The sequence below is a fragment of the Protopterus annectens genome, chromosome 4.part0, assembly GCF_019279795.1.
Source record: "Protopterus annectens isolate FY-2018-M chromosome 4.part0, PAN1.0, whole genome shotgun sequence".
NCBI classification, from domain to species: Eukaryota; Metazoa; Chordata; order Ceratodontiformes; family Protopteridae; genus Protopterus; species Protopterus annectens.
The window spans coordinates 868,101,179-868,122,704 of NC_056733.1; the positions used below are offsets into that span (position 1 = coordinate 868,101,179).

The 21,526-nt window shown below is 44.2% G+C and overlaps 1 protein-coding gene across 1 annotated transcript in view; it reads left to right on the plus strand.

The window, feature by feature from the left end:
• SPECC1L (sperm antigen with calponin homology and coiled-coil domains 1 like) overlaps positions 1 to 21,526 on the plus strand; it is a 2,326,126-nt gene that overhangs the window by 1,426,333 nt on the left and 878,267 nt on the right. Inside the window, exon 9 of the mRNA XM_044068824.1 lies at positions 20,659 to 20,780. Coding sequence (XP_043924759.1) covers positions 20,659 to 20,780 — 122 coding nt within the window. The remainder of the gene's footprint in view (positions 1 to 20,658; positions 20,781 to 21,526) is intronic.

Here is a 21,526-nt window from a genome sequence, read left to right on the forward strand (position 1 = left end):
ACTCAATAACTTATCCTTCTCTCAATCAGTCACTAACTGGTTTCAGAGTTACCTGTTTGACCGCCAGCAATCCATTGTATGGCAAAATGACATATCTCCCCAACTATCTGTCTCTGTTGGTGTTCCCCAAGGCTCCATCCTTGGACCCCTACTCTTCTCTGTTTTCACCAATAATCTAGCCTCTGCCACCAAACATGCACACTCATACAATATGCAGATGACTCAATCGTCATCTGCTCAAACCATCATCTGCTCAGCGTAGTCACTACCTGAACTGCAAAAGGTCACACAGGAAGCCTTTTCGTCTGTTGAAACTTGGCTATCCAATGCCCAGTTAATACTCAACCCAAACAAAGCTAAACCCGTCATCTTTGAACCCACCAAACATACTCAGAGCAACTCTCACTTTAACATCACAGCAAAAGACAACACCACTATCCATCCAACAGATCACACCAAATTGCTAGGAGTTGAAATAGACAACAATCTCAAATTTGACATTCATATATCCATGACCATAAAAAAACTCCACAAAAAACTAGGAGCCTTATACAGAAATAAGCAACTCCTCACCAAAGCAGCTAGGATTTCAGTTGCAAATTCGCACCTTATCTCCACCCTACTTTATGCCTCTCCAATATATACCAACCTAAGGCAATGCGATCTAAATAAACTCGAGACCTGCTACAACAAAATCGCCAGATTTGCCACCGAGGCGTCCTATCGCAGTCACCACCGTCTCTCACTTACTAAACTAGGCTGGCTAGTACTCCCTCACCTCCTTCAATGGTATTAACTCGCACTCGCCCACAAACTAGTAAATCATCCTCTAAAGGTCCCATCCCTCCAGTATCTACTCCAGCCCTGTCTCACCACCAGACCACTACGATCCAGCAGCAAAAATCAATTACAGGTAACTAGAGCCAATAACACTGCTGGAGAAGCACTATTCTCCAACGCTATAGCCAAATTATGGAACACCCTCCCCCCCACAATAACTTCTGTACCATCATGCACCCACTTCAAAGCTTTACTTAAAGTGCACTTAAAAACTTGCTGGCTATGCCCTTGTAACTCTCCCCTCTAACTTCTCCTACTCCAACTACCCTCTACCTCTTTTCCACCTCACAAACTACCTTTGATTACAGCAAGCTCTGATACTTCCATGCTTATCTACTTATTATACGGCAGTAACTTCTTATTGTAACAATTGTTAATATCTGCTATGACTTTGTGGATGGAACAGATGCTAGTTGTCTATTGAATGTACTATGTTCTTCATTTGTAACTATGTTTGTAATATTTTAATTGCTAGGATTCTTCATCTGTAACTATGTCTGTAATATTTTAATTTCTGGAGCTTTTCTCCCCGGGCCTCCGCTGAAAATGGACCTGCGTCCAGTCGGACATTCCCGGTCAACAATTGTAAATAAATAAATTAAGGCCCACTCTTGTAAAGCTGTGGCTGCTGCTGCAGCTTTCCTTAGGGGGGGGCATTCTAGAAGCGGCTATTAGTCCTCTAGCCACACATTGTCTAAACACTGCAACCTCAGGGCTGCATCCCAGGATAAGGCACAATATGCTTCTAGTACCCTGGAGACACTAGTCTCCAAAGAATTTCTCCTTCCCTTTCTTCTCTTTCACTGCTTTGACAATCTTCCTAAAGATGAAAACTGCAACATAATACAGTTGTGTTAGGGGGCGACCGTAATTGTAGATGTTTGAGTCATTTCACTGTTAAGTCTTTGTTCCTCCTGCCTTCCTCCTTCCTTTCTTTCTTTTTTTCCACAGGTTGGGGTGACAAACCTGTTTATTTACCTTCCCCCTCATTTTTATTTGGAACCAGGCATACACCCTTGATGTTCTTCATCTCACATTGCTGCAGTCCTTACACTTGGGTAGTCCGCTGTCCTCGGTCGGCCCGAATATCAAAGTATAAGGCTGACGTCGGTCAAGGCGCATTTGATTGACATCAGGACGTCAGGGTACAAATGCGCTTGACCGACGTCATATCCTCAGTCTTTTTTGCCGCATGGTCCGATGCAGAAGCAGCATTGCAAGTGCCGGTTGGCGTTCTGAGATTTTTCGATTTCGAAGTTTCAGACCGAGTTCAAAGTTGGCTAAGTACCCGTTAGAATATTTTAGTTTTTCTTGCCTCTGTGATTTACCGGATGTCAGAAAAAGTCAATAATTGCATTTCTTGTGGGAAACAAATACCGCATAGAGATTATCATACTTTGTGTATTCCTTGCTTAGGGCCTGAGCACGACGTTGTTGGCTGTCGCTCTTGTGCTAGATTTAATAAACGCACTATAAAGAGAAGGTTGGATTGTGCAAGGTTAGTCTTTGGGAAGCGGTGTAATTATAAAATGCCGTCGGATGCTCCGACGCCCGCTTCTTCGAAGAAGCGCAAGGACAAGGCAGTTAAGCCCAGGCTAGAAGAACCGTCTGTACCGGACGCCGGTTCTTTAGAGGTGTCTTTGGAGCCGGTGGCTCCACTGGAGGTTTCTTTGTCTTCCCAGGGTGAGACCTTATTATTGCAAGATGTGGCCTCTCAGGAGGCAAGTCAGGCTGAGGGGGCTTCTCAGGTTACTATACTCCCCTCCCTTCCTAGGGTGGCTAGGCCCTCTCCTTCTGTTTCAAAGGCTTCTCCCAGGGGCAGGCCAGGTTTGGCTTCAGTTGGTGTTACCCCTAGCTCTTCAGGTACTGTGCCCAAGAAGCATATGCTTAAAATGGCAGAAGATTTGATTACTTTAATTAGGGGTTCTATGCCCCCTCCTGATAAGAGACCTAGGATGGAGCCTGAGCTGGGGGGGTTTTGAGCAGGCTTCAGATGTTTCAGAGTCTTCGGCTGAAGACTTGCAGGAGTATTCTCCTTATTCTGATTCCGATGTGGATGATTCTACTCCTTCTGCTTCTCCTCCTGAGGATTTTTCTTTTTCAGAAACTCTTCATTCCATGAGGGAGCATTTTAAGTGGGAAGGTCAGGACTTCTCTGATTCCAGGAAAAGGCTTAGGGAATTTTTGTTTTTACCCCAGCATAGGCCTTTGGCTATACCTCCTGTTTTGGATGTGGTAGAAGATGTTTTTACAGAGGCTTCTCTTAATCCTGATTCTTTGCCTCCTGCTCCTGTTAAGCGGATAGGTATTACAGGGTGCCTGAAGCTCATAAGTATCTTTTAAGAGTCCTAGGGCTGACCCAGAAACTGTTAGTCAGGGGCCTAAAGGTGTTAAGGCTTCTGTTGTTAAGAATCCGGTTCCTGCAGACAAAGAGGCTAGGGCCTTGGATAGATGGGGAAAGAAAGTTTATACTTCTTCCACTCTGGCTATGAGGGCTTTGAATTGCCAGTTTCACATGTTGAAATACCAGAACTATCTCCTTTCACAATTAAAGTCTAAGGTTGATGCTCTGGCAGTAGGTATTGATTGTAAAGAGTTGCAAGATTTAGTGCATGTTTCTGAACAGGTGGGTAAGCATTCTTTGCAATGTGGTTTTGATGCTGTACAGGCCTCGTCTAGGGTGGCTGCCACTGGGTCAGTTCTTCGCAGGCATGCCTGGCTACGGGATCAGAATATGTCTGATCATGTTAAAACGAGGATTTTAGATGCTCCTGTACAATCTGACGTGTTGTTTGGTCCTCCTGTTGAGACAGTTTTAAAGAAAATGGAGGACAAGGCTAAGTCTATGCAGACTGTTAAAGATTTTTTGCAGGTCCAGCCTCCAAAGTTTAGTAGAAATTGGCCTACTAAGGGGTGGACGTATCCTTCTTATGATTCCCAGTCTAGGGGTAGATCTAGACGTGGTAGGGGCAGAGCTCAGGGCTCTTTCAGGCCTAGAACAGGGAGTTCTCCTGCACAGTCTTCGGGTGAGGGCAGGGGTCAGTCCTTTCGTAAACAGACCCAATGACCTACCTTTTCAGCTGCCAGAGCCTTCTCGTCTGGCAGCACCTTTGGGAGGAAGGTTGGCACTTTTCAAAGAAAATTGGAGTTTAATTACCCAAGACAGATGGGTATTGGATATCATACACCACGGCTACAGGTTTTATTTCCATACCTTGCCTCCTTTCAAAGGCATGCCAGACGTTCCTCCTCAACAAAGAATAGAGGCTCACAAGCAGGTTTCTCTGTTGCTCCAAATAAGGCCATACAGCCGGTCCCTATGCCAGAAGTGGGTCTAGGTTTTATTCTCGCCTGTTCCTAGTACCAAAGAAGGGGAACACGTGGAGACCAATTTTGGATTTATCTATCCTCAACACTTATCTGGACATTCCCAAGTTCAAAATGTTGACGTTGCAGCAGCTTTTACCTCTGCTGGGCAAAGATCATTGGATGGTAACTTTGGATCTCAAGGAGGCTTACCTTCATGTTCCTATCAGACTAAGTTGCAGGAAGTATCTGCGTTTTCGAGCTGGGACTTCTCACTATCAGTTCTCTGCATTGCCCTTTGGCTTATCTACTGCGCCCAGAGTGTTCACGAAAGTTCTGGCTCCAGTGATAGCTTTCTTCAGGCTAAAAGGAATACAAATCTATCCTTATTTGGACGACTGCCTGATTCTGGCTCAAGGAAGGGAAGAGCTTCTTCATCATTTGGAATATGTCATAGCAGTGCTAAGATGCCTAGGGTATTCTGTGAACGAAATAAAGTCCAGTCTAGTACCCTCTCAGGACATGTGCTTTCTGGGTGTGAGACTGAATACAGCATCCCAGATGGCCTTTTTAACGCCGGACAAACAAAAGAGTCTATCCCTTTACTTCCATCAACTATCTCATCAGTCCGTGCTGACTGCAAGGACAGTCCTTCAAGCATTAGGGTTCATGGCATCTTGTATTCTGGTGCTTCCCAATGCCAAACTGCATATGAGGAAGCTACAATGGTATCTCAAAAATGTATGGACACAGCACTGCCAGGATCTGGACACTGTCATTCAAATAATACCTTGCATTCAAAAGGAATTTTTATGGTGGGCTCAGGAATGTCACCTAAACAAGGGACTCTCTGTGACCCGGCCAGAGGCGAGTCAGATTTTAACGGCAGATGCCTCAGAAAAAGCTTGGGGAGCTCATCTAAATGGAAAGTGGATACAAAACAAGTGGCCTGTCAGACTACAACATCTACATATCAACATGAAGGAGATGTTAGCAGTCCAGTTTGCATTAATAGCTTTCAAGGAATTACTTCTTCCAGGGCAGGTGTTGATTCTAACAGACAACACAACTGTCATGTGGTACATCAACAAGCAAGGGGAACGATTCTTATCCTCTATGCAGGCAAGCAATGATTTTGTGGGAGACTGCTCTCAGTTTACAGCTCAATCTTCAGGCAAGGTTTCTGCCAGGAGCACAGAACTCCTTAGCAGATGTGTTGAGCAGACGAATTATGGATCCCCACGAGTGGAAATTGGATCCTCATGTATTTCAGAAATTGACAGTGTCATGGGGAACTCCAGGCATAGATCTGTTCGCTTCTCCACTGAACCATCAGCTGCCAAAGTTTTGCACAAAAAGGTTTCATCCCACAGCTTGGAGAGTGGATGCTCTTTCTTTCAATTGGAGCAATCTTCATGTGTATGCCTTTCCTCCTCTGCCTCTCCTCCCAAAGGTACTTCTAAAGGTCAGACAGGACAAGCCAAGGATGATTTTAATAGCTCCAGATTGGCCTCGACAGCACTGGTACCCATTATTGAGAAGTCTGGTACGGAAGCCTCCATTGCCTTTGCCTTCGATTCCACACCTGTTGTCACAGGAGGACAGCCATTTGCTGAATGTCAAACTTCACTCTCTTCACCTAACAGCCTGGCATATTCTGTTTTGAACCATAGAGGGTCTCAACTTCCAACAAGTTTTGAATGTGATTTTGGAAGCTAGAAGGCCTAGTACAAGGAAAGTGTACGCAGATAAATGGAAGAGATTTTTATTTTGGAGTGCAGCAAAGATTTTGATGTTTCTGAGCCTAATTTGAGTGTGGCTCTTCAATATCTTACTGAGTTATTGGACAAAGGTTTGTCTTTCTCTTCTATTAAGGTTCATGCTGCAGCAATTTCGCTCACTATGATTGTGACCCACCATTGTTTTCTCATCCTTTGTTCAAGCAATTTCTTAGAGGGCAAAGAATATAAGACCCCCACGAAGAGCTCCTACTCCTGCTTGGGATCTCAATTTTGTGTTGGAGAAACTCACTCTACAACCTTTTGAGCCTGCAGCTACTTCTGAGTTGAAATATTTATCATGGAAGACTGCTTTTTGTTGGCAATTACCTCTGCAAGAAGGGTTTCTGAATTGCAGGCCCTTATGGCGTTGAGCCTTTTTGATTTTCCATAAGGATAGGGTATCATTACGTACTAATCCTTCCTTTATGCCTAAGGTGGTTTCTAGTGTGGCTTTAAACCAAACTATTCATTTGCCTACTTTTTATGCAAATCCCCAAAATAAAGGGGAAAAGATTTTGCACACTTTAGATGTACACAGGCAGTTGCGTTATTATTTGGACAGAACTAAAGGGTTCAGGCAGTCTCAGCAGTTGTTTGTTTCTTTTGCTTTGAGTTCTCAGGGCAAGCCTGTGTCAAAACAAACTATTTCTAGGTGGATTGGGTTTTGCATTGCTTTCTGTTATTCCCATCATGGCAAGGAAGTTCCAGCTGGGATTAGGCCTCATTCCACTAGGGCTACTGCCACTTCAACAGCTTTTTTGAGAGGAGTGGCAACCAAGGATATTTTGGAGGCAGCTACTTGGAGTTCAGTGCATACTTTCTCTAGGCATTATCACCTGCCACTTTACTCTAAATCCAGGGCTGGTTTTGCCACTGCTGTTTTGCAGGGCATTTTGGCAGCTCCTGCTTCCTTGTAGTTAGCCATCCTCCCTTACCTCTGCTTTGGGATTCTACCCAAGTGTAAGGACTGCAGCAATGTGAGATGAAGAACATAGTACAGTTTTGTACCTACCATAAATGTAGATGTTCCAAGATCCACATTGCTGCAGTCCAATTTACCCTCCCTCCTTCCCCTCTGCAGTTAGAGGTGGTTGTGTGGGTTGGGTTGTACATATTGTGTATATTGTATATATTGTACATATAGTTAGTGCAAGGGTGGTTGGTTGGTTGTTTGCTGTCTTTTGGTTTTGACCTTTATTTTTAGGGTCTTCTGACATCTGGGGCAAGAAAAGACTGAGGATATGACGTCGGTCATGCGCATTTGTACCCTGACGTCCTGATGTCAGTCAAATGCGCCTTGACCGACGTCAGCCTTATACTTTGATATTCGGGCCGACCGAGGACAGCGGACTACCCAAGTGTAAGGACTGCAGCAATGTGGATCTTCGAACATCTACATTTATGGTAGGTACAAAACTGTACTTTTGTCAGCCATTCTTTCTGGAGCCTACAGATTGGGCACTTGAAGATGACTTAGCTACCTGGTGCATTGTTCACCAAGGCTGGGCGTATTCTCCTCTGGTTCTGCCATTTCAAGAAAAATCCAAAGGTGGTTTCAGTTGATGCACCCTTTGTACTGACAACTTCCTGCCACTGCAAGCATGATGTTGGGCGAAGCACTAAGGGAAGGGAAAGACCTTTGGGAGGGCTGTCTGTCCTTTAGCTACTTGCACAGCAGACTAGCCTAAATGTGAGGACTGCAGCAGTAAAACTACTCAAACATCTGCCGCTATGGTACGTTCCTAACAAGACTATATTTTCCTTTTTTCACAGAAGTGCTAAACATTCCAAAGGAAGCAGGAGATCATGTACAAGAAAATATTTTGGAATATGTCTAAATGAGTATTGGGCTACACAAATTTTTAAAACTTTAATTTTTTTTGTTTACCAAAGTACATATTATTGCAGTTTCTGTTCGTCTTTCAGCCCGTACACAGTAACAAATCTATTGATAAAGGCCTTTCTGAAGAGCTGTCCTTCATTTATGCCTCCCCCCCCCCCCAATTTTTTCTCAGTTTTGGGCTTGAATTCTGTGTTTGTAGTTAACCTGATCTCCACTTGCTGCAGCAGATACAATAGATAAAGCTAGATTTGCCACTAACCTGCCCCACAGAACTCATCATTGTCTTGCTCTGAAACAACTCAAATGGCTAGAGCTGCCCAACCTAACGCTAAACCAACTTAACGCTAAACCAACTTAACATAGCCCATTCCATAGTTTACCAACCCGACAAATGTCCATCCCTACAAGACCTAGTACAAACCCACCTCAATATCAGGACTCTACGATTCTAAAAAATATTACTACTCGAAGTTACAAAATCCAGCAACAGCTTCGGAGACTCGCTGTATTTTAGCTACATAACTAAATCATGGAACCCCCCCCAGGATTTATTAAACACAACAAACCTAACGCACTTCAAAAAACTGCTGAAGTACCATCTAAAGCACAGATGGTAATGCTCTTGCTCCTCACCAGGCTGAACCGATTTCTCCCCTCCTCACCCTCTCTCTTCCTATTCTCCACTTTCACTGTATCTCTATACTTACTGAATACCTTGCTTACTCCCATCCTCACCCTCTCTCTTCCTATTCTCCACTTTCACGGTATCTGTATGCTTACTGAATACCTTGCTTACTCCCATCCTCACCCTCTCTCTTCCTATTCTCACTTTCACTGTATCTCTATACTTACTGAATACCTTGCTTACTCCCATCCTCACCCTCTCTCTTCCCATTCTCCAGTTTCACTGTATCTCTATACTTACTGAATACCTTGCTTACTCCCATCCTCACCCTCTCTCTTCCTATTCTCACTTTCACGGTATCTGTATGCTTACTGAATACCTTGCTTACTCCCATCCTCACCCTCTCTCTTCCTATTCTCACTTTCACTGTATCTCTATACTTACTGAATACCTTGCTTACTCCCATCCTCACCCTCTCTCTTCCTATTCTCACTTTCACTGTATCTCTATACTTACTGAATACCTTACTTACTCACTCCCATCCTCACCCTCTCTCTTCCTATTCTCCATTTTCATGGTATCTGTATGCTTACTGAATACCTTGCTTACTCCCATCCTCACCTTCTCTCTTCCTATTCTCACTTTCACTGTATCTCTATACTTACTGAATACCTTGCTTACTCCCATCCTCACCCTCTCTCTTCCTATTCTCACTTTCACTGTATCTTTATACTTACTGAATACCTTGCTTACTCCCATCCTCAGCCTCTCCTCCATACTCTCCACTTTCACTGTATCTTTATACCTACTGAATACCTTACTTACTCCCATCCTCACCCTCTCTCTTCCTATTCTCACTTTCACTGTATCTCTATACTTACTGAATACCTTGCTTACTCCCATCCTCACCCTCTCTCTACCTATTCTCACTTTCACGGTATCTGTATGCTTACTGAATACCTTGCTTACTCCCATCCTCACCCTCTCTCTTCCTATTCTCCACTTTCACTGTATCTCAATGCTTACTGAATACCTTGCTTACTCCCATCCTCACCCTCTCTCTTCCTATTCTCACTTTCACTGTATCTCTATACTTACTGAATACCTTGCTTACTCCCATCCTCACCCTCTCTCTTCCTATTCTCCACTTTCACGGTATCTGTATGCTTACTGAATACCTTGCTTACTCCCGTCCTCACCTTCTCTCTTCCTATTCTCCACTTTCACTGTATCTCTATACTTACTGAATACCTTGCTTACTCCCATCCTCACCCTCTCTCTTCCTATTCTCCAGTTTCACTGTATCTCTATACTTACTGAATACCTTGCTTACTCCCCTCCTCACCCTCTCTCTTCCTATTCTCCACTTTCACTGTATCTCTATGCTTACTGAATACCTTGCTTACTCCCATCCTCACCCTCTCTCTTCCTATTCTCCACTTTCACTATATCTCTATGCTTACTGAATACCTTGCTTACTCCCATCCTCACCCTCTCTCTTCCTATTCTCACTTTCACTGTATCTCTATACTTACTGAATACCTTGCTTACTCCCATCCTCACCCTCTCTATTCCTATTCTCACTTTCACTGTATCTCTATACTTACTGAATACCTTGCTTACTCCCATCCTCACCCTCTCCTCCATACTCTCCACTTTCACTGTATCTCTATACTTACTGAATACCTTGCTTACTCCCATCCTCACCCTCTCTCCCCCTACTGTCTACTATCAGTATAGCTGTATTGGATTACTGATCCTATGTGATTATAACATTAAGCATAACAATTTACAGTGCTAAACAGGCATATCTGAGACACTACTCCATTGTATATTAAGCTATTGTATCTCTGATAGAATACTTCACTAAATGATTTCTTCTAAGCATAACTGCCAAAATATGCATTACTAAGTGATCCTGTTCGCTTTGTTACTGACTTGAACTGTGATAATGTGTTACTGTGTGATTTATTACTGTCATTTCTCTGATCATTTCACTATTGTTTAAAATAGTGACTGTTAATGTTGTTGTTATATGGAGCTTTTCTCCACGGGCCTCAGCTGAAAATGGGCAAACTTGCCCAATCGGACTTCCCCAGTAAACAAATGATGTTATGTTGTCCTATCTCTCCTTCGTTCTTAAAATGATGGTTTCGGAGCCGATCCTCTGCTCCGACTCAGCCGAATGCTTAGCTGAAGATCTCAAACTTGGCTCATGGCAAGAAGATATCCATAATGCAGTGGTGCAATTCCCCAGATCTTGTTTGCCGCTTTACGATGTTGGATGCGCTCATCTTGGCCGTGGCCAAGTTGTGAAACTTTTTCTTATATTTCTTGTCAAAACTAAATAATTTTGCTTATATATAGTTCTATCATCAATATTTTGTATTCGTTGCTTTTCTTTTCTGTTTTTTTTCCTCAGTTGAGATAATTTTTCCGCAGGCATGGCTTTTGCCGTTGCTTTATAGGCCTTGGTATCCCTGTAGTGGTTGTTGTTAGTTGTTTGTTGTAGTTTGTTGTATCTTCATAGCTCGTTTAAATTAGAGAGCTATATGCCCGTTTTAGTTAGAAGGCTTGTCCTGTTTAATAGTTTGTGTTTGAATATCAGAGCCATTTAATTTAGAGGTTCTAATTTTCTTCCTAGTCTTTCTTACCTGTATCGTTTTTGGTAGCATTAGTCTTTGAATATTATTGCATTTGATATAGCCTCTAGGCTTCCTTTGTTGGTGTCAAAATGTCTAAAGAAAAGAAAGAAAGAGAACATAAGCCTTCTGGTTTAAAAAAAATGTCGGAAATGCTTGCAAAAGATATCCATCACTAATGGACATATTGTTTGTGTCTGTTGTCTTGGTGCTATCCATCTCCAGGAGGACTTGCACCTTCTGTAATTCGTTTAGTGCCAGAGTTCTTCAGGAGAGAAGAAACAAATTGATAAAGGGCTTTTGAAAACCTTCCTTTGAAGAGGCCATTCATAGCTGCTCTTCTTCATCTCCTTCTAAAAAAGGAAAATCGCACAAAAGACAATCTCCATCTGCATCGGCTCATTCGGAGGCTCCTGTCAAACTACCTAAATTTCTAAGGCCATGACTTCTCGGCTCCACAGTCTTCAGAGCCATTGGAAGTTCTTATGGTTGACTGGCCTGGTTCTTTGGCTCCAAAGCCTTCGGAGCAGCAAGATACCTCTATTCGGAGCCGGTCCACTGAAATTTCGACGGTTTGTCCGACCTTGAGATCGCCTGTCCACCATAGGTCTCGATCTCCTTCATTATCTTCCAGGTCTACAAGAAGCTTATCTGATGAGGACGTGGAATGGGTGGTGTGTAGACTCCTTAAGTCGCCGGCACTGACTAATTTGTTCCCAGCTCCTACCCATTTGTTTTTGGAGCCTACTGTGCCCACTATTGTTCCTCCTCTGAGCCAAGCCGGTCCTTCGGAGCCGGAGTGCTCGGTGCCACCTTCTGTGGATTTGTCGGTTCTGGAACTCCCTTTGGTCTCCACGAAGCCAACTTCTGCTCAGACTCTCTCTGCGCCGTCCAGTGAGTCTGGGAGCTGGAATTCCCTGGTTGGCCCTGGGGGGGATTCTCGGCCCCGATTTTCTTCAGGGACGAGTTTACCCCTTGGAGCGTTGGCTCAGGGTAGCTTGGCTTCTACATCGGCCTCAGGTCCAATCTCGTTTGTTCCATTGCGCCTCTCTGTCTCCTCTGAGCCAGAGGGGTCTTTGGAGCCTGCGGGATCTGCCTTTGAGCTGATGAGGAGTGTGCTGTCTTCCTATTCAGCACCACAGAGGGTTACCAGTACCCTTTCCCCCCCAAGGCACCGGCTACTGTTTCAGCACCATCCATTCCTCAAGACAGCAGAGACCCAAAGTCTCAGAATCCCCCTTTGGGTGAACCCCTCTCATCCAAGGCCTCCCCCAGAATATCCTTCTGTGGATCCACCTCAGAAGAGAACCTCCAAGAGGAAGCATGTTGACTTCTCAGATGAGTCCATTACTTCAGACCCTGACCTCGATGAGTCGGAGGGGTCCCCAAAGTCGTCCTCTGACGATATCTCATTCGCAGATATTCTGGAGATCCTTAAGCAAAGAGGCGGTTGGCAGACCACTACCCCTTCTGATTAGGAGTCGGTGTACCTGAAGGCTTTCGGGTCTCAACCTTCAGCCTCCTGGGTGTCCCTACCTTTGGATGAACTAATGGATCTGGTTAGTCGAAAGCCATAGTAGTCGCTTGATGCTTTGGAACTGGTCCCTCGGAGGCCAAACAAATTTTTGTCAGCTCCTCTGGACAAAGAATTCTTAAAAAAGGGAGTACCTGTAGATGCTATAGTGGTGGCAGCAGCCACCGAAAAGGAACTTGCAGAGACTTCCTCATCTGTTCAACCTCCAAGTAAAGATTCGAGAACGATGGACAGATACAGGAAGCATATCTTCTTCAGTGACTTTTTCTTTGCGATCGCTGAATTATTTATCCCATTTTACGAGGCTACAAAGAGATCTCCTAAATGAGCTAGGAGATTCTCTACAAGGATCAGTAGCTGCAGGGGTGAATGAGAAGGCCAGCTCCCAGCTGTACACCTTAAATTCCATTGTCAACTCCTCCATGAGGCTCATATCATACACAGCAGGTGGAACGAGCAGAGCAGCGGGTTCCGGAGTTTCCCTAAGGAGACGCTCCTGGATGCGCTTGTGTAATTTTGCAGAGCCCTTAAAGTCTACCTTTATTAACACCCCTTTTGATGGCTCCTCACTCTTTGGACCCAAAGTAAAAGACACTCTAACCTGATGCAAGCAGGAAGGAAAAACTCTCTCTGCCATTGGAGTACATTTTTCCGTACTTTCAAGACTTTATCCCAGAGGTCAGAAGAGGAGAAAGATGTGGTTCAAAGGATCCCAGAGATTTTTCCAAGACGCACGGGGTGATACCTTCCCCAGGGGCAGAGGGGAAGGTAATAACGGTAGACGCTGCCCTAGAGGCAGAGGGGGTCCGCAAAACCAGGGTGACCGTGATTCCTTTCGCGGATGCCCTTAGCGCTCCTGAAAGGAGGCCCAACTGCTGTACTCTGGAGGCAGTCGGGGGACATTTATCGATGTACCCAGAAGCCTGGCGAAGTATCACAAATGACAAATGGGTACTAAACATAATATCCAGAGGATATGCCATTCCCTTTTGCTTACTTGTCCCAAAGACCAAAGTACTCCCGGATGTTCTACCCAATCTAAGGGAACAAGCAACTATAGAGGTTCAAAAGTTGCTCCAAAAAAAGAGTCATCCAAGAAGTCCCTGCAGACCAAATAGGATTCGGAACTTACTCAAGATTCTTTTTAGTGACAAAAAGAACAGGGGACTGGAGGCCCATATTGGACCTAAGCAAGTTAAACAAATCTGTCAAAAAGTCAAAGTTCCAAATGGTGACACTGCAGTCTATACTTCCCTTTTTAGGGAAAGACAATTGGATGTGCCCAATAGACCTTCAAAATGCTTACTACCACATAAAAATAGGACATCAAGAAGGTACTTACTCTCCCGGCTGGTAGCCAGCCATTATCAGTTCAGAGCTCTGCCCTTTGGTCTCACTACAGCCCCCAGAGTGTTCAAATGTATGGCAGTATTCACGGCTCACCTGAGACGTCTAGGATTCCGTGTGTTTCCTTATCTAGACGACTGGCTCCTGTCTGCCCCCACCAAGCATCTACTCCTACAAGCCAGGGATCTAACGCTAGACATCTGCAATCATTTGGGCATTACAGTAAATTTGCAAAAATCTGCCTTGTTGCCCTCTCAGTGTATTACATTCATAGGCACAGATCTAGACACTTTGATGATAGCACATCTTCCAGCAGAAAGAATTGTAGCTCTCACACATCAACTCCTTCACATCCTTCCCATCGACAAAGTGAAAGCAAAAGTAATTCTACGCCTATTAGGAACAATGGGGTCCACGATTACACTAGTTCCTCTTGCCAGAATGCGCGTGAGGATACTTCAGTGGCTATTATTCTCCCAATGGTCTCTTCAAGAGCTTCCAGTGTCTCATCTGATCAGGATAACGGAATCTTGCAAGAGATGGTGGATGCATTCCACTCATGTGACAATAGGCAGACCCTTTGTTCCACTTCAGCCAATAGCTACAGTGACCACGGACGCTTCCCAGACGGGGGAGGGGGGGGCAGTATCTGGGGAAAAACAGTCCAAGGTACATGGCAAGATCATGAGGCTCACTTGCATATACATGTTCTAGAGGTGAGAGCAGTGCTTCTTGCGTTGCAAGCACTTCAAGACTCTCTTGCTCATGGACTATTGTGATCCAGTCAGACAATATGTCTGTGGTTTGGTACATAAACAAGCAAGGGGGAACCAGATCCTACCCCCTGTGTCGAGAAGCCCTAAGAGTATGGCAGTGGGCATTTTCTTCCCAGCACTTTCTAATCGCAATGTACATTCCAGGGAAGTCCAGCGTGATAGTGGACAAGCTGACCAGAGCAATTCTAATGCCTCACGAGTGGTCTCTCAATCACAATGTAGTGGAAATGATTTTCCAAACATGGGGACAACCTTGCTGCGATCTCTTTGCCACGCCCATGAATGCCAAGTGCAGCAACTACTTTACCTTAGTTCCCCCTCTGGGGGAGACACCGAGAGACGCTCTGGCTCACGATTGGCCCTCAGGACTTATTATATGCCTTTCCATCTTTCCCTCTCATACCCAGAGTAATTTAGAAAGCTCAAAGCTCGGGAAGCAGGATAATTCTCATTGCTCCTTACTGGTCTCGTCAAGTTTGGTTTCCCTTCCTGTGGCCCCACCTTCAGGAGAAGCCTTGGATCCTGGACCCAGTACCAGATTTGCTGACTCGTATGTCTGGGAGCTTCATCCTTTTCTCCACACCCTAAAATTGACAGCTTGGCTGTTCCACTTCCCAGTTAGTCAGGCTTCACAATTTCACTCCTAGTAAAACATATTTTAATGCCCTCCCATAAAGCTTGCACTAGAAAGCTTTATTCTAGCAAATGGAAGAGGTATTCCCTGTGGGCTCAAGATAAGAACATTGATCCTTTCTCTGCACCTATTCACTCCATTTTGGAATTTCTGGCGGAACTGTTCCAACAAGGCTCAGCTGCAGCTACCATCAGAGTTCAACTCGCTGCAATTTCAAATTTTCATATTGGCGATACTTCTTCAAACTTAATGTCACACAGATTGTGTAGAGCCTTCTAAAAAGGTGCTTCCTTGCTAAGACCTCCCTTTAAGGAACCCCTTTCTCCCTGGGATCTGAATTTTGTTTTGTCCCTTCTACCTTTACCTCCCTTTGAGCCTTCTTCATCTTCAGACCTTAAGTTCCTTTCATGGAAGGGCCTTATTTCTAGTGGCTATAACTTCCACTAGAAGGGTGTCAGAACTGCAAGCTCTTTCTGTTAAACCACCATATTTGATTTTTCACAAGGACAGGGTATCCTTGTGTACTAACCCTTCCTTTTTACCAAAAGTTGCTTCTCCAAACAATATAAACCAACACCCACATATAGCAACACTAAATCCACATATGCAGAGGCCCTTAACTGTAACCTGCCCAAGCAACAAGGACCTCTGAAGCTGAAACGCAAACAAACACCAATCACAACCAAAGTGTCACATAGTTCAAAACACCTGTGTGCCACCCAGCAACAGCCCCTAAGGCAAGACATTGTACCTAACACTTTAGTCATAGGTGACTCTATAGTCGGCACACTGATGTCCCTCTCACCAGGTTGAACAAGGAGAAAATTACAGCCAGCTGCCTGTCGGGTGCCAGGATCCGCCACATAACGCATGCACTCAAGTCACTCCACAACAAGTACAAATATGACTGTCATTGTCCATGTTGGAGTGAATGACTTGAGACGTACCTCCCTGGACTACATGAAAAGAGACATGGAAGAGCTCTTGGATCATGTGGCCCAGGCAGGTATGACCCTAGCCCTGAGTAGCATCCTGCCTTCGCCCAGAATGATACCACAATATAAGGACAAAATGATTGACTTCAACAATTGGCTAAGCTTCTGGTGTCATTCAAAGGGGATCCAGTATCTGTCTGCCTGGGACGACATGATTGACAGACCACGATGCTTTGCCAGAGATGGTCTGCACCTGTCACCTCTGGGATTCAGGTTACTGGCTAAGGATCTTGCCACCCCTATAGTGCCTTTTTTAGGCAAAGTTCAAAGAACAAAACCACCACCGTAACAGGTACAAGCATGCGAAATCTGAAGGTAATGCTACTCAATGCTAGAAGTCTAAATCTCAAAATGCACTCTCTCTCGAGGCACTCCTAAAAATGGAGAACATCGATATCTGTGCAGTAACTGAGACCTGGTTCAAGGCTCCAGAGAGCACCCCTGCAATACCAGGCTACAACTCTTACCACACTTTTCGGCCACCAAAGCAGGACCGAAACACTATAGGTGGAGGAGTGTCAATATTCACCAAGGATATTCACACCACCAGGCTAGTTGCCCAACACAATGCGTCTGAAATTCTCCAGGTGCAACTAACACTAGGTAAGACTGCAATCCAAATTGTAGCTTGCTACAGATCCCCCACCATACCCCAAGATTCTCACTACACCTTTCTAAACATACTGGAAAATATTAAGATAGAACCAAGCACCCTAATACTGGGTGATTTTAACTACCCTGCCATTAACTGGGAAAGCTACTCATGTACCAACACCTTTGCCCAACGGTTCTTGGAATTCATAAATTCCAACGCCCTGGATCAACTAATCCATAGTCCCACCAGGGGCTCCAATATCCTAGACCTGGTCATTACCAACATGGGAAATCGATGCTCCACACCTATGGTCACCCCCTCGTTAGTCACGTCTGACCATAAGCTAATCACCCTTAACATCCACATCCCACCCCACCCCCAGTAAGGAAACCTCCATAAAAAACTTCTCCAAAGCCAACTTCATGCTACTCAAGTCAGAAGTGACAAACTTCATGACACTCATGCAGACAGGAGCTGAAAGTTCAACTTCTGAATCCTAGACTAAGGCACTGAATGAGCACAACCATTCATGCATAAATCATGCCATGCCAAATAGAACCAAGATGCTCTCATCCAAAAAAAAAGAAGCCAATCTGGTGGTCCCCTGCCATAAACAAACTTTACAACAAAAGGAAGAAACTGTTGCAGAAAAGAGGAAAATCCCAGTATGCAAAAAACTTCCTTACCAGCCTCAGTAAGAAACTGAGATCCCTCATAAAATCCTCCAAAGCTAGTTACGAAAATAAAATTGCCAAAGATTCCAAAGACGACAACAAGGCATTCTATAACTATGTCAAGAATCTAAATGGCAATGCTCAGATCTGCTCTGAGCTAAAATAGAATGGCATTAAATATACTTATCCCAAGGATATTGCCAATATCCTGACAGATCGATTCAGTGCCAACTTCACCCCCTAAATTGCCCATCTCAATACCGGAAGATTGCCAATTTCCAGTAATAACGTCCACACAGGTAAAAAACGCACTCTCCAAAGCTAAGAATACAGCATCCATGGGACCAGATGACATCCCGGGCTGTGTACTACATGAACTACAATATGAACTGGCACCTCACCTAAGTGCCATGTTTAATCATAGCCTCACCTCAGGTTTCTTGCCCACTGAGTGGCGCACAGTTACAGTTATCCCACTCCACAAGGGGGGATCCACCTTGGATCCCGGAAACTACAGTCCCATCAGTCTGACAAGCCTTATCTGCAAGGCCATGGAGCGTATTATCATGGAACTTATAAACAAAGACATTGGCAACCTTCAAACACTGGACCCCACCCAGTTTGGGTTCGTGAAGGGCCGCTCTTGTCTCCTGAACTTGATCGACTTCTTCAAATCAGTCTCCAGAGCAATGGACAAGGGTAAGGTGGTCCACACAGCCTATCTAGACCTTGCCAAGGCCTTTGACACCATCCCCCACTCTGGAATCATAGATAAACTTACTAAGCTGGGCATTAATCCCTACGTCACTCAATGGGTTGCTATCTGGCTTACTGATAGAACCCACACTGTAAAAGTAGCTGACTCCAAATCCAGCTCCAGACAAGTGACAAGTGGAGTACCTCAGGGTTCAGTTCTGGGTCCGCTCTTGTTTGGCATCTATTCTCTGAAGTACAGGCCAACACTAAGGGACTCTGAATAACAAAGTTTGCAGATGACTGCAAACTGGGAGCCATTATTGAATCCCCAAATGATGTGGATACTCTACAAAAGGGCCTTACAGAAACAGATGCTTGGTGCCAGAGCCATGGGCTCAAGCTCAATGCCAAGAAATGTATAGTTATCCCCTTTGGGAAAAAACATGTATCCGTGAATTACCATATAGGTGGCAGTACACTAAACACCGAAAGTTTGATAAGAGACTTAGGGACACAGGTGGACAGTGGTCTCACCTTCGATAACCACATCGCCACAACAGTCAGGAAATCCTTCTATGTGGCACACCTCATCACTAAGGGCTTTTCATCAAGAAAAAAGGAGGTCATTGTCCCACTGTACTCATCCCTCATTAGACCCATTATAGAAAACAATGCCCCGTTTGGTATGTACATCTCAAGACATCTGCAACAACTGGAAAGGCCACAGAAATACTTCACTAAAAGAATCACAGGCCTAAATCAGATGCCCTATGCTGACCGCCTTAAAAAACTCCAGCTATACTCTGTCGCATATCGTCTACTCAGAGGCGATCTTTGCTTAACATACAAGGCCATGTCAAACCCAGAGCTGTTGGACATGCTACACTTAAAGAAATCCCAATCCCTCAGAGCCACATGCTCCAGAGATCTAAACCTTGTCATCACAATAAACAAAACATGCTGGAGGGATAGGTTCCTGACCCAGAGACTCCCCAGACTCTGGAATAGATTGCCCATACATGTCAAGCAGACTGCCTCTTTGGTCCTCTTCAAAAGGAACCTTGACGATTGGATGGGAGAAAGGAAATTCACCCCGGGGATCACGTCAGTCGCCCTGCTAGACAGGGGTCCAGGGAAGTAAATAGTGTGGGAAGAAATAGCCAGGGAATTGTTATGGCTAGGCTTGTATAGGCCCTAGGGCTGATAGCCTAGTACCAACCTATGAACCTCAACATAGCAACAAGGCAGAGTACAAATTACACCAACTGGACATGCACAGACAACTCAGATCCTGTTTACATAGAACCAAAGACTTCAGAAAATCTGACCAGCTATTTGTATTCTTTTCTGATGCAAAAAAAAAAGGATAATCAGTTTCAAGAAACACTCTTTCAAATTGTATTACCTTTATCTACAAATCTAATAACAAGGATCTACCTTTCAAAGTAAAGGCTCATTCCACTAGAGCATTGGCTACATCATCTGCTTTCCAAGCCAGAATTCCTATGGATAATATTTGTGCAGCAGCTAGGTGGTCTACTCCGCATACTTTTATTACTCATTACAAAGTGGATTTGGCCTCCAGGGACAGGGCATCCTTTGGTTCCATGGTTCTGAAAGGTATACTCCCGTGAGCCACTCAGGGTAAAGGTGCTAGGGACGCTGTCCCATCATTGTAAGAATGAAGGCGAGATAGGACAACGTAACATAAAGAAGTTATAAAAATAAAATAAAAAAAAAAATAAAAAATATGTGTGTGTGTGTGTGTGTGTGTAGATATATATATAGTGTACATATTCAGTATTAGCAGCAAACAAGATCTGGGGAATTGCACCACTGTATTGTGGGATACCTTCTTGCCACGGCCAAGTTTGAGATCTTCAGCTAAGTATTCGGCCGAGTCGGAGCTGAGGATCGGCTCCGAACCCATTATTGTAAGAATGAACAGCGAGATGGACAAAAAACATGGAACGTTATGGTGAGTACATAACTTTTTTTTAAATAAGTAAGTAAAATAAAATAAAGACTTTATATGCTCTAAAACTGTATGGGTAAACAAAGAATGGAGGATTGGTGAACAGAAATCTCCTCAAAGGTTTATTGTTATAGACGTACCTCCAGCAGGTGTACTAATATTTAACTTGTGTGTGCGTGTGTGTATGTATGTATATATATATATATATATATATATATATATATATATATATATATATATATATATATCCAGTTGGCTGTGTTTTTGTACTCTTTTCAGTATGTGCACTTAATGGGTCTAGTAACATATATATAATTTCCATTTAATGTGTTACTTAAAAGAATGGTGATCAGTCTCAACCCACTAATGATTTTCATTCGTTTTTCTTGCTTCAGTTGTTCCTAATGCTGCTGCAACAGCTGCTGCTGCTGCTGCTGCTGCTGCTGCGATTACTCGTACTCCTTTAAGTCCAAGCCCCCTGAAAACTCCACCTGCTGCAGCAGTCTCACCTATGCAGGTATGTATACCTCATTTTGGAGTCTTTTTTTTTGGTTGTTTGGCTTATGTTAAGGCATTGGAGTGGGACAGTGATGCAGCTTAGATTGTTCAGCTTAATTGATTGCCTAGTCTGCAGTAGTAAGGTTTGCACTTGTAATATTTGTCGATCTGGTACAGATCTGAGTCAAGGGGGAGGTATTTGAATAGCTGTCTTCTTGTAGAGGAAGATCAAGGCTAATTTCCGTACATTAGAGACTTGTGAATCTTTCATAAATGAAATAGTTTTGGGATGCTGCTTGAGGTCATTGTTACACCCACTATATCCTTATTCCTCAAAGTACCTGTCCACTGCCTGCAGTGAGGACCGCTGTCATTGCACTGAGTACTTTTAAGTAGTGGGATGCTAGTGGTAAAAGGAAAATGGTAAGCACTGCGGCCAAGTCCCCTTGACAGAGAGAAGAGCCTGTGGCTAACGGGTACAATCTAGAAATACACAAAAGGTTTTGTAGGTTATACGTGTGCAGTAAGTGCAGCTTGCCATGAATATAGTTTTCCCTGGCTGAACCAGAGTACTGAATATACAACTGGTCACGTTCTGGAACCATTTTATTGCCAACATTTTACCTGGTACTGTGCAGTCAGTGGAATTGCATGTTTTTAGGCTGCAGACATGGTGAATTGTACTTTCACCACCAGTGCCTGTATATTTAAGAAAAGAATTGCCTTAATAGTGTCCTGCTGTGCAGCACCGCTAATAGTCTTGCA